Below are 20,280 nucleotides of genomic sequence, written 5' to 3' on the forward strand. Positions count from 1 at the left end.
CGATCATCCCTAAGGGGAGGTTGAACAGCTAGATTGGCTGTAAGCCAACTCCTTAGGCCAGGATTTGAACCTTGGCAGGCCTTTTTCCTGTTTCATAGTTTGTATTATTAGCAACATGACAAAAGACCTTGTGTGTATGTATGTCAGTCATTTTTTGTGTGACGAAATAGTATGTAAAATTAAATGCTAAGGATTGTGTGGATGATCATTTTCACTTTAGCATGATGGAAACTTGAGCTCGTATCATTTGACTCGATATGGGCTTAGAATGTATGTGAGTGAAATGAGAGGCTATATGCACTTGATCCGCCTAACATACGTGAGAATGGAATTACAGGTATTTATTTTTTTGATAATATACTGCTATCATTTTTGTTTAGCTAATATTTGGTTCCATAAGTTATTAGCAGTGCTGTAGTCTTCATCTTCAATTTGCACTCTTATTTTGTACAGGAATTGACCATGTCCAGAAGACTTAGTGGACAATGATTCTCATGGTTTGTATTATTATGATTGAGATGGTTTTGATCTTTACCTTTTGTCAGATTTACACCAGATTTAGTGGCGAGATGTCATCAAGGCAACCAGACTGTTTGATGTTGCATGTCTGGTCTTGTTAAATGCTATGCAGCCTGGATAATCTGGTGTTCTTTGGAGGAAGGTGTCCAGCTTCCTTTTAAAGTCCAGGGATCTTCCTATGTTGTTATGTTAAATGTTTTTTTAAGCGTCTGAAGCATCTGTGATCTTCAGTGGATTTAATATGCACATTCTCCCTATGGTCGTTTCACCAAGGAATTATCATTCTTGCTAGTAGTGATCAGGCTTTTCTGTACAGTATTTTCAATAAACATTATTTATTGTGGCCTGTCTCCAGCATTTGCTCTCTACCGAGTAGTTTTTTGAGCTTATGCCTTTTTCAGTAATTTCTGTTTTATAACGAATATGGGTAAGCTGTGAAGGACCATTTGTCTTTTCTATCACAGAATTTCTCCAGCTGTGGATTATGATGGCAATACAAAGCATTGTTCTTGAGTGGAGAGACCTTTTTTACCTTTTTTTAAGGGTAGTTGCTTCTATGCCAAAGTAAATTGATTGTTTAGTTTTGTATTTTTCTTACCTGGGACCACCTCGGCTTCAGCTTAATCATGGATATGCATCCTCCAGGTTCCTTAGTCTTGTCACTCTTTCACAGTTACTTCAGATAGTGTTATTCCTTACCTTTGTTTTTTAATGAAAATGATGAAAACTGTTAGATTCCATTAAGTGATTGTCATCTGTTTCTTGCTTTGTTGCTGTCTCCCGCGTTTGCGAGGTAGCGCAAGGAAACAGAAGAAAGAAATGGCCCAACCCACCCCCATACACATGTATATGCATACGTCCACACATGCAAATTTACATACCTACACAGCTTTCCATGGTTTACACCAGACGCTTCACATGCCCTGATTCAATTCACTGACAGCACGTCAACCCCGGTGTACCACATCGATCCAATTCACTCTATTCCTTGCCCTCCTTTCACCCTCCTGCATGTTCAGGCCCCGATCACACAAAATCTTATTCACTCCGTCTTTCCACCCCCAATTTGGTCTCCCACTTCTCCTTGTTCCCTCCACCTCCGACACATATATCCTCTTGGTCAATCTTTCCTCACTCATTCTCTCCATGTGCCCAAACCATTTCAAAACACCCTCTTCTGCTCTCTCAACCACGCTCTTTTTATTTCCACACATCTCTCTTACCCTTACATTACTCACTCGATCAAACCACCTCACACCACACATTGTCCTCAAACATCTCATTTCCAGCACATCCATCCTCCTACGCACAACTCTATCCATAGCCCACGCCTCGCAACCATACAACATTGTTGGAACCACTATTCCTTCAAACATACCCATTTTTGCTTTCCGAGATAATGTTCTCGACTTCCACACATTCTTCAAGGTTATTTAATGTATGTATGACTCATGGTGAGGTGCCTGAGGATTGGCGGAATGCGTGCATAGTGCCATTGTACAAAGGCAAAGGGGATAAGAGTGAGTGCTCAAATTACAGAGGTACAAGTTTGTTGAGTATTCCTGGTAAATTATATGGGAGGGTATTGATTGAGAGGGTGAAGGCATGTACAGAGCATCAGATTGGGGAAGAGCAGTGTGGTTTCAGAAGTGGTAGAGGATGTGTGGATCAGGTGTTTGCTTTGAAGAATGTATGTGAGAAATACTTAGAAAAGCAAATGGATTTGTATGTAGCATTTATGGATCTGGAGATGGCATATGATAGAGTTGATAGAGATGCTCTGTGGAAGGTATTAAGAATATATGGTGTGGGAGGAAAGTTGTTAGAAGCAGTGAAAAGTTTTTATCGAGGATGTAAGGCATGTGTACGTGTAGGAAGAGAGGAAAGTGATTGGTTCTCAGTGAATGTAGGTTTGCGGCAGGGGTGTGTGATGTCTCCATGGTTGTTTAATTTGTTTATGGATGGGGTTGTTAGGGAGGTAAATGCAAGAGTTTTGGAAAGAGGGGCAAGTATGAAGTCTGTTGGGGATGAGAGAGCTTGGGAAGTGAGTCAGTTGTTGTTTGCTGATGATACAGCGCTGGTGGCTGATTCATGTGAGAAACTGCAGAAGCTGGTGACTGAGTTTGGTAAAGTGTGTGGAAGAAGAAAGTTAAGAGTAAATGTGAATAAGAGCAAGGTTATTAGGTACAGTAGGGTTGAGGGTCAAGTCAATTGGGAGGTGAGTTTGAATGGAGAAAAACTGGAGGAAGTGAAGTGTTTTAGATATGTGGGAGTGGATCTGGCAGCGGATGGAACCATGGAAGCGGAAGTGGATCATAGGGTGGGGGAGGGGGCGAAAATTCTGGGGGCCTTGAAGAATATATATATATATATATATATATATATATATATATATATATATATATATATATTTTTTTTTTATTATACTTTGTCACTGTCTTCCGCGTTTGCGAGGTAGCGCAAGGAAACAGACGAAAGAAATGGCCCAACCCCCCCATACACATGTATATACATACGTCCACACACGCAAATATACACACCTACACAGCTTTTCATGGTTTACCCCAGACGCTTCACATACCTTGATTCAATCCACTGACAGCACGTCAACCCCGGTATACCACATCAATCCAATTCACTCTATTCCTTGCCCTCCTTTCACCCTCCTGCATGTTCAGGCCCCGATCACACAAAATCTTTTTCACTCCATCTTTCCACCTCCAATTTGGTCTCCCTCTTCTCCTCGTTCCCTCCACCTCCGACACATATATCCTCTTGGTCAATCTTTCCTCACTCATTCTCTCCATGTGCCCAAACCACTTCAAAACACCCTCTTCTGCTCTCTCAACCACACTCTTTTTATTTCCACACATCTCTCTTACCCTTACGTTACTCACTCAATCAAACCACCTCACACCACACATTGTCCTCAAACATCTCATTTCCAGCACATCCATCCTCCTGCGCACAACTCTATCCATAGCCCACGCCTCGCAACCATACAACATTGTTGGAACCACTATTCCTTCAAACATACCCATTTTTGCTTTCCGAGATAATGTTCTCGACTTCCACACATTCTTCAAGGCCCCCAGAATTTTCGCCCCCTCCCCCACCCTATGATCCACTTCCGCTTCCATGGTTCCATCCGCTGCCAGATCCACTCCCAGATATCTAAAACACTTCACTTCCTCCAGTTTTTCTCCATTCAAACTCACCTCCCAATTGACTTGACCCTCAACCCTACTGTACCTAATAACCTTGCTCTTATTCACATTTACTCTTAACTTTCTTCTTCCATGTTAGTTTAATATTAGAAAAAAAAAGGAATTTACTTTTTTTTTTTTTTACTGGATGTTTTTATTGCTCTTGTGAAAACTCCTGTATTAGAAACATGAAGGGTATGTATGTGTTTACCCTTTTACCTCTCATTGATCATTTACCATTTAATTTTGAATGGTGGCAATTTCTGAACAGAACATTTTTTTAGGGTAAGTTCTTTTGTTTGATCTGTGATTTCTTAGTTGTTCAGGAGGGACTTATCAGATGACATCTTATGATTGTTCTCTTTTAGGGAAAGTTGTATGGATTTATGATATATTTTCTTGTGTTTACAAGTTAATGCAGTGCATAAAGTAGCTAGTGATTCAGTTAATTTTAAGAGAGAACTGTTGATTTTTGGTGGTGGCATTCATCCTTCCATTTTGATCAGGTTAGGCTCATTGCAGAACACTCTTTGTTCACTTTGTTCACCTAAAAAAATGTAAGCAGGACTAAAATGGGAGAGCTTTCCTTTGTTATTAGAGTTTTTGAATGCAAAGAAACTTTTCCTCCCATTTAATGACTCTCCATTTTGTTTCAAGAACTGGGATCGATGCTTTGGCTACTCATGAGTGTGGTAGAGGTTGATATGATAAATTGTGAGGGATGAATTTGTGATATGGTTTTCTCTAACTTACTAAACTGTTGCCTAATTGTTTTGGCAAATGTTCATCACCTTAATTTGAGTCTAGTTAGTACTTAGCAGGACCTTCTAGACATATATAGGAACCACCATTCTCAAAACAAAAAGAGAATTCTTATCAAAGTAGGTTCTCCACTCCCACTTATGTTGTTTTTACTAATTTGTGTATTGGATTGATTTTATACTTTAGATGCATCAGCTATTTGTGGTAAAGGGTACAGTAACCCAGGTTGGTTATTACTGGTGATTTGTACACTAATGAGTACTTTTTTTATGTGTGTATACTTGTTGAAGGTGGTTGGTTAAGTAAGTCAGGTACTATAGACATCACATAGTATGTACGGTAAGCATTTTTTTTTAAGCCAGAATGGTCAGGAACTTGCTTCTATATTGTTCGACTTGGTGACTGCCACTCCCCAAAAATTAAAAAGGTGTAGTATAGCTTTGACTGTAAACATATAATTTAAAGATATATTCTGAGATTCTATAATTCTAATCTGATTGAATTTTAAAGTTTTACTATAGGCCATTATTATTTGAGTTTAATGACTGGTAAAGTAAGAGATTTATGTTAATGTTAAATCAGATAATATGAATGTTAAAGATATGGCCTTTTTCAAGGTAGATTCAGCTTTAAACAAACTCATGACTTAAATGCCTTATAACATATGTGAAGGGGTAGCATCATTCCACACACACACCAACAGTTTGTGTGGCAGTGATGGTAGCGTTGTGGCAAGTTAAGGTAGGTTGGTAGTTTTGGTGACTGACCCTGAGTGGTTTGTTGGGCCAGGGAGGAGTGGGTGGGGCACCAGCAGTCCCAAGTGCCCCACATCAACTTGGAGGAAACCCAGGAGCAGCAGCAGCAGTTGCAGCAGCAGCAGCAGCCAGTACAGCAACTGCACCAACAGTACCAGTACCAGTCAACGGTCAAGCTCCTCCCCAGCAGTCGGCTGCCGGGATGAATGACTTCTCCCAACAGTGGATTGAGTACTACCGGTCACAGGGTATGCACACTGAGGCGGATAAAATTGAGCAGCAAATAAAAGCTGCTAAGGTTAGTAATGGGGCACACATTTGATAAGAGTATGACCTTTTCCAAACTTACCATTGCCCTCTTTGCAGGTTGTTAATATTTCTGTGTTTCATGTTAGTGCTCTAATTTTTAAACACTGACAATTCTAATTATGTACTTATGATTGCAGAAGTGATAAAATAGGGTCAAGACTGCTGGAGACTTTGGAAGCAAGCCTTCAGAAAATGTACAGTTGTGTGTGTGTCTTTGTATGACAGATGGTTATGCATCTTGTGTGGTGCTGTTTGTGTATGATAAACATTTGTGTGTGTGTATGAATAGAATATTTTTCATCATCTCTCTTGTCCATATCTCCTCCCAGTTGCTTTCTTTCACATTTTGTCGTAGGCATATGCACCCATCTGCCATGTACACATTCATGAACATCATTTGTAAAACTATTTGCACATAACATCACAAGTATTATAGCACTGCAAAGGCAGGCACACACACACACACACACACACACACACACACACACACACACACACACACACACACACACACACGAGTTAACATTACATATTGTCATGCATGTGTGGGCTGCCCAGGATCAAAGTTGCATATCTTCAAATCCTGGTTGCAACAGCCAGTCCACAGGTCATTGAGGCATTCATCCTTCCCTAGGTTTAATTTGATAAAATGGATACCTGACATAGGCAAGGGTGTGCATACATACATAACAGTAAAGACATGGTACTCAAATACGTTAAGAAGATAAGTTAAGAAGATGGGCCGACATGAGTGTAAAGCTGTATTTCCTTTAAACACAAATAGTAATTACATACAGTCATCACGTGCACACACACACACACACACACACACACACGCATATGGGGTGACACAAGTGTGGAACTCAATACCCATAACAGGTGAGTTGTAATCACACACTACTGTGTGTGCTTATGAATGCACACGTAGGAGTAAAGACTTTATACTTAAATACAAGGTTAAGAGATGGGGGGGGGGGGGGGGCATCTCTAGTAAAAAGCTCTGTTCCCATAACACACATGCGCACACACACACACACACACACACACACACACACACACACACAGAGACAGAGAGAGAGAGAGAGAGAGAGAGGCTTCCATGATGTCGTGGTTACTTCTGCTGGCCATGATTCATGCATGGGCCCACTCGGGTTCAAATCCTGGGTGCAGCAGTCAACCCAACAAATCATTCTTCCCCTTGGAGTTAGTTGATAAATAGGCTTTTGACTTAGGCTGGGATGTAGTACATATATGCAAGGCTAAGAGACTACCACAATGAAGACACTGTGCATTCACATTTGCCTTTAACTTTCTGTACGTAGAGACATCACAGCATCCTTACGGACTATATCCTATGGTCCTGACTGATGGATGTGGCTGGCTTCCTGAGTGCTGTAGGGACCTGATAAAGATAGAAGGGACTCCTAGGGCTGGAAGCGATTAAGTAACAGACAGGGCATTGTGAGTGTAAAACACACCCATATCCACACAGACACACATACTCACACACAATGTAGAATGTTACTGGAAACAGTCGATCTGGACCAATTGTTTCTTGCTAAAAAATGATACTTATGTCCTTATGAGTGTTGCTATGGCTGTGTCAGGTTTTGGTTGGTTGGATGTGTGCATCAGTTATGTTAGGCTAGGTGACAAAACTATTGTATTGATGATGCCATGCTTAGTTGAAGACCTGTTATATATGTAAATATCAGGAGGTCTCTTATAGATTACCAAAGTTATCTTTGGTTACTTTGATAAATATTGGAAATATGTGCTGATTATATTTTTTATGCACCATCCAATACAATAAGATATTACCACAGATTGGGCGAGTCCCCCAGCTTGAAGGTTGCAGCCTATTATGTAGCTTCTTCTCCTCAAATGTATGGTTATCTTAAGCTAATGGTTTTGTCTTTTCAGGGAGGTGCAGGTGGTCCACCAGGTGGAGGTCCAGGAGCACCGATGTATAATCCTACATTCAATCAGGGATATTAGTTCACATACACGTGTCACTCTTGGGAAACAGCTCTTGCTCTTCTAGATGATAGGTAAGTTTAACCTCATACATTTTTCCATTTCAGGTTTTGTCAGATCTGAGTCATCGTACTGAAGTAACTTGAAAAGTTTTTAACATTTCATTATCCTTTTGTAGGAAGCCAAGATGGTTTTTAAATCTCTTTGGCAGTAGAACTCAGATCTGACTTCCTTTGTAGTCTCAGTTTGTATGGCTGTTTCATGTAACTGTTGATGACACTATGGCAATATGACTAGTGATAGCTTGCTGCACTGTGAAGTACCAAGGTGATTGGCTGGTAAGGCCACATCCAACCTCTGAATCCCACCACCCCTCATCCCCAACACACCTACCATCCTTGGTAATGAGTTCCTGCTGCTGCTGTTGCCTTAAAGCATAGGGAAGTACAAGTGCAGGAGTTAGCCTGTGCCACACATCGCGATCTTGTTGGAGCACCAATGGGGTCTCAGGCGACAAGGGTTCAGCCAACATGGTAGGTTCCCTGGAGGGTGAGTAAGCCGTAGCCTGCCAAGTTGAACCTCGATGTTTCACGCTAACCTTTACTTTCTTACAGGGACATTACTACAAACTGAGAGAACAATGTGTTGATTTGTCTTTTTCAGACCCATTTGTTGTTGCCTTGAAGACTTCAGTTGTGGGTTGTTGGCCTCAAAATGTATCATGTTGCGATATCTTATTCGTGATGTCATGATGTTCCCCGATGATATGAGATGCTATTCATAAGGATGGTATGAAGCTGCTGCATACTTCAAGATGTACAATGATTTTCGTGTCACTTATACCTACCATGATTATTATTATTATTATTATTATTATTATTATTATTATTATTATTATTATTATTACTATTATTATTACTATTATTATTATTATTATTATTATTATTATTATTATTATTATTATTATTATTATCATAACTGTAAGAGGGTTCTTGTTAACTAAGAATTTTTTTTTTTTATCAAATCCTGTAAATATGCCACATAGTTTACTCTTTCTATAATTATGCCTAATGTGAAAAATATACCTTGTACAAGATAACTGTAGGTTTTATTGCTGTGCTAGGGGAAAATCTCATTGTTTGATGGGGGTAGCTGGGGTGGGCTTCGCTGACCTCTCAGAAATGTGCATTCTTACTCTTTTAAGCCATGTACCATGTGCCTATTCTGCATATTATTCTCCACACAGTTCCATTATTGAAAATTATCCCTTATTATATTTTCATATCGATAATGCCATTGAAATTTTTCGTGTAATTTCCTAACCTCCTTTTACAGGTTAATATTTCCGTGATACGCTATCGTTTTCTTTATATATTTATATACATACATATATATATATATATATATATATATATATATATATATATATATATATATATATATATATATACACAAGGAATCATTACCTCTATACCGTAATGTTATTTCGGATATTTTTGAATGTCATGTGTTTTGTTACGGCCAATATCATTACAGGCTATTCAGGGAAATGAGTTAAGGAGGAAGAAGAAACACAATCACCACGCGACAAACAGGTAAATGTAGTCAGTGATACTCTAGATTATTATTATGCCCATTTACATCCATGCGGATGACATTAATGCTGTAGTCTTTATTGCTCTGCCGCAGCTGTCAGTGCTCATGGCAGGGCACATTTATCAATTACCAATTTACATTTTATATTTGCAATTGATGTGTCTTTTATTTCCATTTATATATATATATACATATATATATATTTATTTTTTTTTTTTTTCATTGATAACATTGAAGGAATGGTGCTCTTCCTGGTGTGTTTCTTTTTAATATGGCATTGAATATTACCTTTTGATAACCATTATGAACCGAACCCGTCTCTATTATTAGTTACCCGCATTATTCTTTATGATACATGCATTTTGATAATACCTACATTCTGATTGTCAGTGGTGGTGAGAGGTTCAGCTCATTCCAAGCACATGGGTGGGAGTCGAATTGGTAGGTGATGTGCACTTGATAGGCCAGGTCAGCAAAAGTTTGTTCCTTTATGTTTTTTGACAAAGGTGTATAGTTGCATAGGTTAGTAATCGCCCTTGATGGAAAGCACATCTTAAATTTTATTTTTCTTGGTGAGTTTCGTCAGGTAAATCATCACAAGTATTTTTAATTTTTCACTTCCTCATGATATGAAGGTTTTCCAACTGAATTTTTGGAGTTTCACAGACTTGCTCAATTGCTGCCACTGGCCGGTGTATCATTGAGACGACCAATAAAAACCTTCCTAACTCCAGTCCTGTGTCCTTTTTGCCCTAGCATCCTTGTACTGGTATATAAGACAAGTAATAAAGGTGTGTGATGAGTGATGTTTTATTTAACCATCTGTTAAATACGTAAGTATAATATTAGTTTAATGATATTATGAGTTAAATGAAGAAGTTCAGTTTTTGTAATAAAGGCCACATAAATGGATTGTCATGTTATCAAAGTTCTCTCCATTACCAGCTATTTTATTGTTTATATAGCATGTTGTATTACACTTTTAGAAGAATGATATATGGAGGTTTGCAGGTAATGTGAACTCTAGAGGAAACTGTAAGGCAGAGTAGCATATCTATTGATTTGATTTGCAATGTCTGTGGTCTTGCATGTGTTATATCTCACATTGGGCTTAAAATGATTTTTATACATTTGTCCATTGTTTAACTTGCTCACTTACATGATATCTATCAACTGTATGCAGCATTATAGCTCTTTCATGTATGTAACTTGGGTTTCAAGATGAAGTAAACAAAATTTCATACTAACATGTCTCATAACTATTCATCACCCACCAGGTTGAGTTTTGAGGTGAGATGCACATCCGTTTTCCCCTTCCATTCTTATAGACATGTCCATTGTATATGGTCATCTGTCATTTGCTTGGCAAAAGCATCCTAAATACAAAATCTTTAGACTAATGATCTCTTTATTTGCTCATTTACATAATTGCACAAGTTTTAAAGCACCTTACCAAGTCTTCATTGAATAATTATACCTGTTTTTCTGTATTGTCACATTTTAGACCATGTAACCAAAGGTTGTTGTCATCTGTTCCCATTCACCTTCTATTTATCTTTGTCCAGTTAATGATTTAACAGTGTATGAAAGATTTACCTGCTGAACAAATTTAAATCACTTCCAGATAAGTAATATGTTTAAAGAAAGGAATCTAGATGGAATAGTTTTATGTGAAACCAAGTTTCAGAGTAATTGGAAAGAATGGTTAGGAATGTTGTAGGATTAAACTCAGTTAAGTTTGAGGGTAAGAGCTACAGAGAGTAGCACTTCTGCTGAAGCAGGTGTGGGAATATGTTTTGAAAGATTGTAAGGAAGTCAGCTCCTGACTGATCTGGGTTAAAGTCATTAGTGCTTATGCCCCTGTCCATGAGGAGAATGATATAGAGGCTTGTGTTTTTGGGGCAGTGACTGTGTCAACAGGTTTGAAGCAAGAGACTGGTTATTAGTGGTGGGTAATTTAAATGCAAAAATGAGTAATTTAACAGTTAGGGATATAATTAGGGGGATGGGGTCACTAGCAAGATGAATAGAGATGGTTAAATGCGTGTGGAGTTGTGTGCTGAAAAAAGGCTGGTGATTGGGAATACTTGGTTTAGGAAGAGGGGCATATATATGTGGATGAGTAAGGAAAAGGGCTGGTGATTGGGAATACTTGGTTTAGGAAGAGGGGCATATATATGTGGATGAGTAAGGAAAATGGTCAGTGGGCAATATTGATGTACAAAGTAATTGATAGGTGTGCAAAAGAGAGAGACTTGGATGTGAATATACTGGTAAGGGTAGTTGGTGGAATGTCTTATCATTACCTGTTAGAGGGGAGGATGAATATTTGTTGAGGTATTTGGAAAAGAAAAGGTGACATAGGTGAGAAAAGGTTGGAGAAAGTATGTGAGCCTGTAAAAGAGATTTGTGTGAGGAAATACCTGGAGATTAAGAGTAGAATGGCAGGTGAAAGTAAACAGAACTAGGGAAGTGGGTACCCACAAACCCATAAGTACACACAAAGAGATTTTGCCATGTTGACAAGGCTATTGCATTTCGCTCCCTCTTGACCTTATGTTGACAAATGCTGTTCCTCTTGACCACCTCGCCTTGTCCGTTAACTTGTCTTGCTTGTTATTTAATGCTATTTTTTTCAGCAGTTACTCCTTTGGCATAATATCCAATCTAGGTTCATCTGGTATTTGCTTTAAACATGAGTCATATCTTTCGAATGTTTCTGTAGTGACTTCATTTAAATTTCTTAGATCATGCAATATCGCATTGAATAATAATTCCAACTTGCTAGGCATTCACGTAACTTTCCTATGCATTTTTGGTATGTTTCCAGGAATTACACTTGACATAATGATTCTGTATTATCCTTGTCTGGTTGCTTTCAGATTAATTTTTTTTCTATTCCCTCTATTTGTTGCTTTGCATATATTGTCATGTATCTATCCATATGACATTCAAGTCTCATATTATTTTTTTTTCATTCCCTCTATTTGTTGCTTTGCTTATATCATCATGTATCTATCCATATAGCATTCAAGTCAGTAAAGCTCAAGTTCTTTGAATCATTCTTTGTAATTCATATTAACCATTCCATTTATCTCGTGAAATGTTACTGTATTCTCTCTGTCTTGTTTATTTCAGTCTGCTTTACTGGTTACCCTAGTTAGTAGTTGGTATGTAGCCACCAACCAGAGAGTTATTTCACCAGCACCACCTGCTTGGGTATTGGGAGGGTTAATGATGCGTGTGTAGTGAGCTAGCACTTCAGTGGTTGTCAAGCTGTTCTCCTCTGACCCAGGTAGCTGTCTTTTCTCTCTGCCTCACCCAAACAACGGTTACTTGCATTCTGACAATTGACATGCAATCTCTCTTTGTCACACATAACATTTGACAACACACAACTCATTCTTCATAGCTCTTGATTTTATTGTGGTGAGTGCTATGCCCTAGTCCAGCATTTTGGCAAAATGGTTGGAGCAGTAGATAGAAATAGTAGGTAGGGACATTAGGTGGGAGCATCAGGTAGAAGTAGTAGGTTGGAACATTAGGTAGACACACTAGGTAGTAGTAGTCAGAAGGACCATTAAGTGGGAGCCTCTGAAAAATTGCGCTAGAGCTGCCCCCTGCCAATGGCCTGCTAAGGATGAGGCACAATAAACTTAACAACACTGGAATTCACTCATGGAAAGGGAATGGGCATCAGAGATATAGATAGATGATTAGACTTGCAACACAAAAGTATGCAAATGTTTTTTTTTTTTTTTTTTTTTTTTTTATACTTTGTCGCTGTCTCCCGCGTTTGCGAGGTAGCGCAAGGAAACAGACGAAAGAAATGGCCCAACCCCCCCCCCCCATACACATGTACATACACACGTCCACACACGCAAATATACATACCTACACAGCTTTCCATGGTTTACCCCAGACGCTTCACATGCCTTGCTTCAATCCACTGACAGCACGTCAACCCCTGTATACCACATGACTCCAATTCACTCTATTTCTTGCCCTCCTTTCACCCTCCTGCATGTTCAGGCCCCGATCACACAAAATCTTTTTCACTCCATCTTTCCACCTCCAATTTGGTCTCCCTCTTCTCCTCGTTCCCTCCACCTCCGACACATATATCCTCTTGGTCAATCTCTCCTCACTCATTCTCTCCATGTGCCCAAACCATTTCAAAACACCCTCTTCTGCTCTCTCAACCACGCTCTTTTTATTTCCACACATCTCTCTTACCCTTACGTTACTTACTCGATCAAACCACCTCACACCACACATTGTCCTCAAACATCTCATTTCCAGCACATCCATCCTCCTGCGCACATCTCTATCCATAGCCCACGCCTCGCAACCATACAACATTGTTGGAACCACTATTCCCTCAAACATACCCATTTTTGCTTTCCGAGATAGTGTTCTCGACTTCCACACATTTTTCAAGGCTCCCAAAATTTTCGCCCCCTCCCCCACCCTATGATCCACTTCCGCTTCCATGGTTCCATCCGCTGACAGATCCACTCCCAGATATCTAAAACACTTCACTTCCTCCAGTTTTTCTCCATTCAAACTCACCTCCCAATTGACTTGACCCTCACCCCTACTGTACCTAATAACCTTGCTCTTATTCACATTAAAATAAAAGTACATTTGCATACTTTTGTATACATACATACAAAAGTATGCAAATGTACTTTTATTTTATCATTATTATACTTGATTCTATCTCCTGGGTCAGTGAGGTAGCTCCAGCAAACAGATGAAGGATGACCCATCCACTCATATACATACATATATATACATAAATGCCCCCACATATCAACATATGCATACACATGTACATATTCATACTTTCTTGCCTTCATCCATTCCTGGCACCACCCTGCCCCACAAGAAACACCATCGCCACCCCATGCTTCAGCAAGGTAGTGCCAGGAAAACAGACATAAAAGGCCACATTCGTTCACACTCAGTCTATAACTGTCTTGTGTAATGCACCGAAACCACAGCCCTCTATCCACATCCGGGCCCTGCAGACCCTTCCATGCTTTACCCCAGACATTTCACATTCCCTGATTCAGTCCATTGACAGCAAGTCCACCTACAGATATCTATAACACTTCACTTCCTCCAATTTTTCTCCATTCAAACTTGCATCCCAATTAACTTTTCCTTCAATCTTAGTGAACCTATTAACGTTGCTCTTATTCACAGTTACTCTCAACTTTCTTCTTTCACAAACTTTTCCAAACTCAGTCACCAACTGCAGTTTCTCACTCGAATCAGCCACCACCAGTGCTGTATCATTGTTGAATATCATCTGACTCATTTTCCAGGCCCTCTCTTCCCCAACAGACTGCATACTCACCCCTCGCTCCAAAACTTGTATTTACCTCCCAAACCACCCTATATATAAACAAATTGTCCATGGAGACGTCACACACCACTGCTGCAGACCGACCTTCTCTGGGAAGCAGTTACTCGCCTCTCTTCCTACTTTTTATATTTTCATTAAGCAATTTCATTATTGTTTGTCCCTTGTTTCAAATGTTTTCATTGTCATTTCACTCGGTATTTGATTTGAAACCACTATTCTTTCAATATATTCCTTGAATTCAAATTTTTCACTAATAAATAATCCCATCTCTCTTTCTTCTTTCCCTACATCTTTTCCTGTATGGCCTCAGTTTGTAGGCATTGCAATAGTGTTAGCTGTCTCATTACTGTCAGATTTTTCTTCATTAAATTCCACTAAGTTATTATTTACCCACACGTAGATATTGTCCAGGTTTCTTTGAAGTTCTTCTTGATTTTCCGCTCTCTCTATTGCATAGATTCTTATCATGTCATCTCCAAAACATCTGATTACACTCTTTCTTCCTTATCTGTGTCTGAAATCATGATTTGCAAAGAGTATTGCAGCCAGAACTGATCCTTGCAGTACCCCAGACAAGTACATTGAATTTTATGTTGATTAAAAATACTTTTTGATATATTTACATTTTTTTCTTTTAAGTTTTGACTTGCCATTTTGTTTTATAGCACTTCACTATTTTCATATCAAATGGTTTTGCAAAATGATGAAAACAGTGTCCATTCTTTTCCCATCCAAAATTTTATATATGGCTTTTTAATGTGCCAGTAGTTGTGTTTGTGTACTTAAAGGGACAAAACCAAGCTGCCCTTCATTTATGAATCTGTCTGAAATAAGTTCTGTTTCATGATTTTTATTACTCTCTCAAATACTTTGATTTTGTGTGGTTAGGCTAATTGATCTGATTGTTTTGGAAGTAATTTGGGTTACCCTTTGTATATTGGTGCTATGTATGCAATTTTGTGTACATTTGCTGCAATTGCTTGGTCCATGCTGTGTTTCAGGAGCATTGTAAGATTTTTTGCTATTGTTTTTCATCCTATTAAGACTGATAGCTAGCATTCCGTCAGGCCCTGGAGCCAGTTGCTTTGATTATACCACTTTCTGATATTTATATTTATTTATATATATAAGTAAATAATTACAGTAAAGCAATTATTTATTTATATATATTTTTATTTATATTTTTTATTTATTTTGCTTTGTCGCTGTCTCCCGCATGCTCATCAAATCATTAAACTTTTCATATAACCATGACTTGTATTGGTTTATTGACATTTAACATATTATTTTGGGGCATGTACCTAAGTGTCAGCTTCTTTGAATGGTCTAGGTCTAGTCTAAGACTTTTTGTTTATTTCTCTGTTAATGTATGTAAACAAGAATATTAGGAAGAGGTCCATACACTGTTCTTCTTTTAGTCCCTGTTCCCTTCTGTTTGATTCCATTATTTGCTTGTTTGCATTCTTTATTTTGTCGTCAAAATATTTTGGTCTACTTTTGCTAGTTGCAAATATTATCTTCCATTCTCTTTTTCAGTTCCTCTTTATGTTATAGGTTCTTTTATATGGTTAGTAATGGAAAGTATTAAGGAACTCAGTGCTGGCATGTGTAAGAGAAGTGTATGGTATGCAGGAGGTGGAAGGTGGGCAGGTGAAAAAGGGTGGCAAGTGGTGGGATGTTGAAGTAAAGTTGCTAGTTAAAGATAAAAGGGTGATGATACAAGAAATGAAGTGTGAATGATTGGGATATATACAAGTGGAAGTGGCAGGGGGTCAAGAGAAAGGTAGGAGTAGAGGTTGAAATAAAGGGCAAATTAGTGAGCAAATATAAATTGAATGGAGAATTAGATGGAATGAGGTTGATATTGAGAGAAGGTATTGGTGGGAATATCATTGAAGGAGGCAAATGGGGAAGCAGTAACATGCAGTGATGAGTTGGAAAGGAGATGGAGTGAGTTCTGTGGAGAATTGTTGAATGTGTTTGATGATAGTGTGGCAGATGTAGGTGTTTAGGTCAGGAAGTCATGCATGGTGAGAGAGTCATGGAAAATGGATTGACAAAGAGAGAAGAGGTGGTAAAAGCCTTGTGTAAGATGAAATATGGCAAGCCGACTGAAGTATAGATGGTATGGTAATAGAATTTCAAAGAAAGGGGTTGACTATGTTGCTGATTGGTTAGCTAGGAATTTCATTGTATTGGTGGATCATAGTGGAGTGACTTGGGTTTGGCAGAATGCATTGTATATGCCATTGTATATAGGGGAACAAAGGTGGCTCGAATTACCAATGCAAAAATTTGTTTAGTGTACCTGGTAAGTTGTTTGTAAGAGTGATGATGGAGGTTGGGGTGGCATGCATAGAGCATTAGATTGGGAAGGAAAAATGTGTATCAAGTGGTTGCTTTGAAGAATGTGCATAAGAAATACTTGGAGAAACAGAAGGATTTGTATATGGTATGTATGGATCTGGAAAAAGCATATTGGAGGCTTGATAGAGAGAGTTTTTAGGGGTTATAATGGATATATGGTGGTGGAGGAAAGCTGGTTGAAAAATTTAAGAGCTTATATCAAGAGAGTATGGTTTGTGTGCAAGTAGGTAGAGGGGAGTGGTTCCAGGTGAAGTTGGGTCTGGGGTGGGGGTGTGTGATGTCACCATGTCTGTTTTAAATTTTTTTATGGATGGAGTGTTGAGGGAGGTAATTGCAAGAGACTTGTAGTGTGGAGTCTTTGGGTGTGAAGGGTCTTGGGAGCAAGTCAATGGTTGTATGCTGATAATACGGCACTAGTCACAGATTCAAGTGAGAAACTGCAGAAGTTGGTGTTTGAGCTTAGGAGTGTGTGTGAAAAGAGTAAATTGAATAAAAGTGGACATGGCAGAATATATGGAACCATGGAAGCTGTATTGAGTCATTGGTTGGGTGAGGGAGTGAAGGTTGTGGGAGCCCTAAGGTATGTGTGGAAAGGGAGATCATTATTTGGTGTGCAAAGTTGGATATGTTTTAGGGAATGATAGTCCCAATAATATTGTATGAATGGGAGGCATGGGCTATAGATGAAAATGTGTGCAAGATACACTAAGTAGTCAGTAGGAGCCTCTGGAAGCCATGCTAGAGTTGCATTTTGCTAGTGGCTGTTAAGGATGAGTCTCTAAAGGCTAAGAAGTGGCATTGAAGTTCTCTAGTTATGGAGACTTTTGCCATGGCCACCCACTTTTGGGATTTCCTGGAGGGAACAGGCATCAGAGATGTAGATAGATATAGTTTAGAAGAGGACAATATGTGGTGTGAGGAGGATCTGTTCAGTATGTTATGATAGGGCAAGAGATAAGTGTGGTATTAAAGAAGGGTTTGGCTGAGAGAGTTGAGTAGGGTGTGCTGAAATGGTTTGGACACATGGAGAGAATGAGTTAGAAGGGTTTGACAAGGAGGATATGTGTGTCAGAAATGGATGGGACAAGGAGGAAGGGGAGACCAAGTTGGAGGTGGAAGGAGTTAGTGAATAATATTTTGAGCATTTGGACCTGAAGCATGCAAGAGCATGAATGGGAAAGAGTGAAATGTAGCAATGTGTTATACAAGAGGAGATATGCCATCACTGGACTTAAAAAAGGTCATATGAAGCAGCTGGGTAAAACCACAGAAATGTCTGTGGGGCCTGGTTATGGAGAAAGGGCTATGGGTTGGGTGGATTACACATGACAGGTTGAGAATGATGTGTGTGAAGAAGGCCTTTTCTTCGTCTGTTCCTGGTGCTACCTCGATAACGTGGGAAACTGAAAAATATGAAAGACAGAAAAAACAATCTCCCTGATCATGGACCTAGATTCAATGGAAAAGAAAAGATCCCTACCAATCAGTAATGGATGCCTAAAGGAAGCAAGTATCCTTGCAGGTAGGTGTCTAGATTGTGTATTCCTGACAACTGGAAGCCCATACAATCATTGCTGTAGACTTAGGTTTCTAGATGAAAAATGCACCATGTTCTCCTTTACATATCATTGATATTAGTGTGAGGCTATAAGAAGTGCAGTCAATTGATGACTTAGTTTACTTAGACTGAAAAATAGTACATAACATTTTTATTGCATTATATTTAATTTTCCAAAAGAAGGAACAGAGAATTGGGCCAAGTGAGGGTATTCCCTCAAAGGCCCAGTCCTCTGTTCTTAACGCTACCCCGGTAATGCGGGAAATGGCGAATAGTGTGAAAGAAAGAAAGATTTAAAAAAAAGAAGGCACCTTCACTGAGGCTAGATCACTGTCATTTCACGCACTTGTTTGTAGTATTAATAGTAGTGGCATCATTTGCATAGTAATGAAACATCAAAAACACTAAAGGAAAATTTTTTATTGATATACACATCATAGTTGGGCCTGCAACTGTTGAATGTATTGGAAAAGCACTAAATATATTTGGGGAAAGATGGAAGATGTATCGCTTATGAAAATAGTAAAGCCATAATTCAGTCTTGTAATATATTCATAATTGTTTGCAGTTTTCTGCGATAGCATGGTATCATCAGGTATGTATATCTTCCAACTTCCTGCCCCCAGGAGTCATATATATCTATATGAGGCTCCTACAGCACTCAGGAAGCTGACCACATCCTCTGTTTGGGACTGATTTTGTGTGTGTGTTTATGTGCAGAGAGTGCAGGACAGTTTAGTAGTAAGTGCTCAGTGTCTTCATTACAGTAGTTACGTCGGTGATGCCCACAGCTTTAGACAGGTGAGTGTGACTCACATTTGTCTTGGGACTGTGGTTTCTAATGGTTATCTGTCCCATGGGTTGGAGTTTAAGACTTGAGTTGGTTTAGTTCAGGGTGTACATGTTTTCTGTAAGTGTTATATTTGTTGGAGATGAGGGGTCTGTGAGTAAAGGTACACTTTGTATTTATTATACCTTGGGGGTTGGTGGTTAGTTATCAAATGGTCTGGGTAGGGGTCTAGTGCTGTTGTTTAGAATTAAGTGCTGAGCATTTTATGTTGGTACTATGCTGGAAGTATCTTTTTTTCATTGTGAAGGTGTGTATTTGTGGTTCCTAGGCAGCCAGTGATTGTTCTCAGTGCACTGTTTTGTATTGTTTGCAGTTTTCTTATATTTGCTTTTGAGAGGGTGGAAGACCAGACAGGTGAGGCATAGTTTAAAGTGGAGCAGACTCTTCAAACTCTGGTGCCAGTTGCTGTTTATACATTCTAAGAACCCACCTGATCATGCACTTTTCCAGTAGAAGCACCCATGAAACAAAGCTGCAAAACAACCTCACCCTAAGCAAATTACTTCTGCCACATCACAGAACCCAGTTAACACTATAAATCTTTCAACTTAACACCAGTGGCATCAATAAAAAACATAAACATTAAAGTACTCATCCTGTTTCATGAAATAACATACACATAGTGCTGATCTGAAAATACTGACATACTCCCAAACCAACCCTTATTCTATAATTACACAATCTTGAGATGGACGATGAGGGTAATGCATTTCTACTACAATATCCCCATTGCAGACTCTGCCTAAGTACAGATTGGATCACAAGTAATCACAACACAGTCCATTTAAAGTTTGCAGGATTAATACATTACCATCATCATCATTTTTTATATACCTCTACTCACCACATTCCCTGAAAGATTCACTTCCCAACTACAGAACTTAACACCTACTTTGGTGAAGATTTAAACCCTCACCCATCTTCATGGCTCAATGCTCACACCCACAATCTTGGAGGTGATCTACTCAAAAACCAACTTGACCCTTTCAGCATCCTCAGCTTACACA

General features: G+C 39.0%; 1 protein-coding gene across 16 annotated transcripts in view; it reads left to right on the forward strand.

Moving 5' to 3' along the window:
* Positions 1-20,280, forward strand: part of Psi (P-element somatic inhibitor) — a 487,743-nt gene that overhangs the window by 330,362 nt on the left and 137,101 nt on the right. For 8 of the 16 annotated variants that reach the window (XM_071678305.1, XM_071678371.1, XM_071678332.1 and 5 more), the window contains 3 exons: positions 5,277-5,540; positions 7,475-7,602; positions 8,192-9,857. In XM_071678305.1, coding sequence (XP_071534406.1) covers positions 5,277-5,540; positions 7,475-7,549 — 339 coding nt within the window. In that variant the 3' untranslated portion in view covers positions 7,550-7,602; positions 8,192-9,857. Of the gene's footprint in view, positions 1-5,276; positions 5,541-7,474; positions 7,603-8,191; positions 9,858-20,280 lie in introns of those variants that run through there. The other 8 variants (XM_071678409.1, XM_071678383.1, XM_071678435.1 and 5 more) reach the window with 3 other exon arrangements.

The sequence above is a fragment of the Panulirus ornatus genome, chromosome 2 (assembly GCF_036320965.1).
Source record: "Panulirus ornatus isolate Po-2019 chromosome 2, ASM3632096v1, whole genome shotgun sequence".
NCBI lineage: Eukaryota > Metazoa > Arthropoda > Malacostraca > Decapoda > Palinuridae > Panulirus > Panulirus ornatus.